We start from the raw sequence: 6,130 nt of genomic DNA on the forward strand, positions 1-6,130 counted from the left end.
GTTTTAGAGTCATTATTTTGTAAATTTAACATGTTTTAAGTCTTCGTTCAATATTCTTATGTGACTAGACTAGACCTATGCGACTAGAATCCTATCTTTCCGGTAAGTGTAATATTTTTTCAAAAAAGATTGGCTTATTGGCTTCAATTTAATATGTCGATCATCTCAATCAGTTCAGTAGTTCAAATGTAATAAATTTTTGCAAAAAATTATTTTTGGATAAGAGTGGAAAAATGATTTTACGGACGACCGGTTAACTTTGAAAAGTCACTCAAAAACACATAAAAGCCTATCTGATATCGAGATATGTTATGTAATAAATCCTCAGCTTTCAAGAAAAAACATAAAATATAAAAACATAAAAACAAAAAACATAAAAATAACAAAAAACAACTACAATCAATAGTTACGAAAACAAAATTCGATTTCTTGGCAAGCCTAATATTTTTCCAAAAAAGATTAATTGGCTTCAATTTGATATATCGATCATCTAAATCGGTTCAGTGATTCAAAAGTTATAAATTTTTGAAAAAGGCACTTTTAGGAAAAAGTTGAAAAAAATGATTTTTCGGACCACCCTAAAATAAGAAAAGGTCACCCTAACGAAAAAATAAAAAATACGGGTCTAATATTTTGCAATAAAGAAAGAAACTACCACTTTTCATGGAAATCTGAGGAGCACTATATCGGTTTGACATGAAATGGATGTATATATATATATATATATATATATATATATATATATATATATATATATATATATATATATATATATAAATTTTTCAATTCAATCAAAATATAGTAACAAAATAATTAGGTAAAACGTGTATACAATTCCTTCACATTTCCTCTAAACTAAGTATCGTAATATCAATTAAATTCATTTTTTTTCTAAATTCAATACAAACCCAACGTAATTTATTTTTATTGGCAACACTGGAAAAATCGACTTTGTTTACAAAATTTATCGAAATCGACCAATCAGAAATCAGAACGACTGACAGAAATTTGGTCCGTATCTGACAGAAATTTGGTCCGTAAAAGACCCCCTATTGTCTGATCTTATCTTAGGTCCCCACTACCTAGGTCTAAAACGTCAAATCCCTCATATTGTCAGTGTACCCAATATTGCTGCGGTTCACTGACATTTTGGTTCTGTCAATTACTGTTTACAACTCGGTCCGGTTATATAGTCGAATAGTGGCTAACTTTAAACTCCATGTTAAATGTGAACACCTCCATGTGAAACCGAAACATGAAAATCGCTCATGCAGTTAGAAATCAAGCATACTATCTCCGTGATTTCAACGATTTCAATCCGCTCAAATGATATGTTGGTAAACAAATGACGCCATATTGATTTTGTTTTTGGGTAGCCTATATTCAATTGATGTCTAACCACTGGGAAAAAGTAACTGAAGTCTCTCCAGTCTACCAAATAAAACATTTCAATGAAACTCGTGTACTGGAATAGGATATTTTACTCGTCTCGACAGTGACTGAAGCCGACGAATTGCCCGTCTCATTTTCTGGAATAGGGCCCATAATAATAAGTTTTGGTAGAAGTACTAGGAATTTTATAGTAAAAGGTAATTTTGAAGGGTCGATTAGTAGACCAATCAATGAACAGTTCTGCGATTGGACTCATGAACATGCGCTTAGTAAGCAAACATAAATGTTTGAAGGTATTGATAACAAAAAATAAATTTTGGGAGGCGATCTGGCGTAGTGGTAACATCCATACCTCTCACGCAGAGATCACGAGTTCAATTCTCACTCCCGACATTCTTCCAAAAATGGAAGTAAAAGTGACGAACCAGCCGAAAGAGAAAAAAAAAAAAAATTAATTTTGGGCGAGACGAAGTTTGCCCGGTCAGCTAGTAATATATAACGGATTCAAATTTAATGAACATTCTGTTACCATCTACATTAGATTGTTTATTCGGGCAATAGAAAAAATAATACGATTTATGCACACAGGACTGGGCGTTCCAGGTGGTCGATGATTTTTCACATAAGTAGACTAACTGTCCGAGTCCGATGACAAATTCGATTGGCACACCTCATTGTAACTCGTATTTCGTTCGAATTCGTTCTGATGATGGTGATAGCTGTTCGGGTCACACTTTTGGCCCCGATAGATGACTGAATTTTTATCAGTCTCACAAATCCTAACCTCATAAAGCAATTCCGGTTTGGGCATAACCAGCTTCAGGCTGTCCCATATGAAGATGGCCACATTTTCCGTTGTGCTTGCCTTGACAATGAAAACAACCCATTGAGTAAGAAATGAACACTTGTTTAAGTCAAGAACAGTGAAATTTACCAGGTTCTTAAAATACGGAACATCTTTGTCTAGATTGAGATGGTCAAGCTTCTTCATTATAGTTTGTTCCATGTATTTCTTCAAATCGGTTATGTTCATAACCATGCCGGTCTTCGCATCCACTGGTCCTCGCACGGTGACTTCGACTGCAGGTGTCCATGTACCGCAAACAAACAAAGGGATGAGTCAGTTTATAGAAATAACAAAGCAATTCGTACCAGTGTAATTGTGGCCATGCCCATTGGGATTGTTGCACTTCCCGTACACTTCTCGGTTTACTTCATCGCTTAGAAATGGACTATAAAGAAACCATTATGATAAAAGCTCATCTGTTATTGATGTTACGCTGTTTGCTCATTTGAACCTGTGTAAACGATGGCAAGCGCTGAAGCATTCCTTGCGCGTTAAATACATTAGCGGCTGTGACATATTTTTCACTACACTGATAAGAACGGTCCACAATTTAAGCGAGTTCAACTTTGTCGTAATTCGGTTCTCCAATTTGTGATTTGTGCAGTTATCTAGACGCTGTGCTGCTATCTAATGTCATTTTACCACCACATTCGCGAGAAGAGAACGGAGAATCGGAGAACTCACTGCGATACTAAATGCTCGGAGTGTACCATGGACAAAATAAATGCGACGTGTTTTCATCCATACATTCACATTCCCTCCAAACGAATGTCGACAGCGGACGGAGTGTTTGCCGGTTATCACTATGCTACATGCATTGCAAACTCCAACTTGTTGCGTGTTTGTTTACTAGCCGACATTTAGGCGCTTGCGTACTTTTCCGGGTGATGTGACAGTAGAGATACATACTGTGAAATTATGGAACGAATATCTCCCTACTTGTGAATTTTTAGGTAGAGGAAGTGGTGGTAAAATGGTTACGCTAAAGATTATGCCCAATTCCTGCGTCCACATGCCACTATAATACACGTTTTCCGAAAAATATCGCAACGCAATTAATTGTTGTTCAAAATAAGACGAGTTTTGTTATAGAAACTAGCTGACCCGGAGAATTTCGCTGCGCTCAAAATTGATTTTCTGATATGAACACTTACGAAAATTCACGTTTTCTTACGAAGTGAACGTTCTTAGGTTCAATTGCAGAATTATTTGATTGATCTTCTAATTGGCCTTTTTCATTTTCCTTTATTATAAATTTCCTAGAATGTTATATTGAATGGCGTTAACGTTCCCTATGGAACGTTTGCTGTCTCAACGTTACAAATTTGCCTCTTCATTCAACTGACTTCAATCCACATTTCTACTCCCCTAGGAACGAAATGTATACCCGCGTACGCAATTTTATTTCTACGTCCATATAAAGAGGAACGAAAACATGATTTCTGATGCAAAAAATAAGTTACTCCATCAATGGACGGTTTATTGTTTGCCCATCGTGAACTCAAACCAACGAACTTAGATATTCATCAAGTATGCTATAAAGGTCCTCGCGTTAGTATTAGAAAATAGCGTGCAAAATAGCGCGCTCACACACTGCACGCTATTTTGTACGTGTGAGTAATTTTCGTGTACGATACAAAAGAATCTAGCTCACCTGTAGCGTATTTCAAACCACGTTGAACTCAAACATCGATGCATGCACACGTACATGGGAGAGAAAAATAAAGGAGCGAATTCGTTTTGGGGGAAGTCACTTCATAATGCAATGAGGACAATTTGACTTGGAAGAATGGAATGATATCGTCGAATCAGTAGAGGGAGATAGCGACTAAACACCCGACTGACTGTTTAGTTGTTTTGGCGGAGAAACTGCGTGGAGAAGCCAAAAGTCATTAATAACTGACTACGGGTATAGTCAGTCAGATAGTCAGCTGACTATCCTCAGTTGACTATGACTATGCAGAGCCCTGGTGTTGAGTACTGTTCATCTTTAAAACGCCCAAGAAAAGGCAATATTCTGAAGAAAGTCTAAATTATGAATGGATCAATATGATGACAATAAACTCAAGCAATTAGAAATGCAACATCTACTTGAAAATTCGTACTTCTTCGTTCAAAAATGATGATTTCTAAAACCAGACAAACCATGATCATTTTTCAAACCATGATCAAAGGTAGACAAACCATGATCATAATTTCTCTTTGAAGAATGTCGTTGAAAGACATGAAAATTCGGATCATTTGAACGCTTTATGGTATTAATAGCAACTAGAGACTTGGAACTTTTTAACAAACCCAAACTCGTCTTGATTATATGTGACTAGCTGACCTTCAATCATTCACGTGTTTCTTATGAAGCGATCATTCATGGGTCCAATCGCAGAACTCTTCATTGATTGATATTCTAATTGAACCTTTACAATTTCCTCTTAGTATAAATTTCTTAGTACTTCTACCAAAACTCATCATAATATCAAACTATCTTTCATGGTTTAGACACGATTCTCGTTCAAGATTTTCCAATCACTTGCAAATAACATATTTCTCCGTTACATGGAATATACGAGGGTAGTCCGATAAGTACTTAGCCTACAAAAAAAAAACAAAAATTTTGGAAAAGTGGCTATTCATTTCTCAACATAGTCTCCTTTTAGCCGATACACTTGACCCAGCGATGCTCCAACTTCTTTAATCCTTCTGAAAAATACGTTTTCTCGAGGTCTGCAAAGTAGGCCTCCGTGGCGGCGATGACCTTCTAATTCGACTGCCCGGCGAGTGACTTTTTCAAGTTTGGAAACAAAAAAAAGTCGCACGGGGCCAAATCATGAGAATACAGTGGATGGGGCAGCTGTTCGTAGTGCGATTCGACCTGTTTAGACTTTTCCTTGCTCTCTGGTACCATATTTATCCGACGGTCACGAAACGACACAGAAACGCCTTCGGATTGCGCTTAAACAGCGTCAAACACTGCTCTGAACTTTTCTTCATAAAACGATGTTTTTATGCATAATCTTCCGGAAAAACACAAAAAATCTCATTGTTTGTTCCCAGTATTTAAAAAACAACATCAAGTTCATAACTGCCCCACTATGTATTTTTTGTAGATCTATAATAAATGAATCGATTCAAGTACAGGAATGTTATGTGCATTATTCATATAATAATATAAACTGCTAGGAGTGCTTTTGAAAGAAAAGGGTCATCCATAAACCACGTACACTTTCAGGAAAAGAGGAGATTTGGTCAAAGTATACGATTTGTAAAAAAATCCAGAAATGTATGCATCAAGAGAGAAGAAGAGAAGGACTGAAATGACTGAAAATGAACTTACGTGGTTTATGAATAGCCCCAATTGGTAGAATCTAATGGAAGTGTAATGTGTAAATTGAATGTGAAGGCAGCATAATATACATTGAAATATTTAGGTGTAGTTTTTTTAAATTTTTATTTTTAGGAGATCTATCATTTTAAGCTCTATCACATGGTAAATAAAACGCTTTGTAAATGAAGAAGTATATAAGCATTAATTTGTTGGCATGTTCTCGAAAAAAACCTTCTTGGCTTCTGGAACAACTGTAAGTATTGCTGCCAATAACAATTTTTTCCGTTGCTTTTGAATTCCTCTCGGAGTTTTTTGCCACCTCATGCTGCCATCTAAACGAAAAGTGACCAGCTGCAAGCATCTTTTGCTGTTTCTTAGGTAGCAAAACACAATAATTCAGTTGCTTGCTGTCAACAACATCAGAATAGCCGATATCATACCGACCTTTAGCAATTCTGACCCGTCTAATATTCTCAATATATGGCCGCGGATTTAATTTATTGAGAGTGTATTGAGTAACGGCAAATTCAGTTTTAAAAAAATGTATGCTCTGCATGTCCATCACATCG

At 36.2% G+C, this 6,130-nt stretch overlaps 1 protein-coding gene across 1 annotated transcript; it reads right to left on the reverse strand.

Moving 5' to 3' along the window:
• Positions 1–1,901: 1,901 nt before the first annotated feature.
• Positions 1,902–2,968, reverse strand: LOC129778000 (6-pyruvoyl tetrahydrobiopterin synthase). The gene is made up of 4 exons (XM_055784620.1): positions 2,691–2,968; positions 2,545–2,624; positions 2,327–2,472; positions 1,902–2,257 (listed from the first exon to the last, which is right to left on the reverse strand). The coding sequence occupies exons 1-4, from the start codon at positions 2,753–2,755 to the stop codon at positions 2,024–2,026; spliced, it is 525 nt and encodes a 174-aa protein (XP_055640595.1). The 5' UTR covers positions 2,756–2,968; the 3' UTR covers positions 1,902–2,023.
• Positions 2,969–6,130: the final 3,162 nt, after the last annotated feature.

The sequence above is a fragment of the Toxorhynchites rutilus genome, chromosome 3 (genome assembly GCF_029784135.1).
Source record: "Toxorhynchites rutilus septentrionalis strain SRP chromosome 3, ASM2978413v1, whole genome shotgun sequence".
Lineage (NCBI taxonomy): Eukaryota > Metazoa > Arthropoda > Insecta > Diptera > Culicidae > Toxorhynchites > Toxorhynchites rutilus.

Coding starts and splice junctions, on each gene's coding strand:
- LOC129778000 (XM_055784620.1), bottom strand. CDS start 2,755: ATGTCACAGCCGCTAATGTATTTAACGCGCAAGGAATGCTTCAGCGCT. Junction 2,473..2,544: donor GCATGGCCACAATTACACTG/GTACGAATTGCT, acceptor GGACACCTGCAG/TCGAAGTCACCGTGCGAGGA. Junction 2,258..2,326: donor TTCCGTATTTTAAGAACCTG/GTAAATTTCACT, acceptor TTCATTGTCAAG/GCAAGCACAACGGAAAATGT.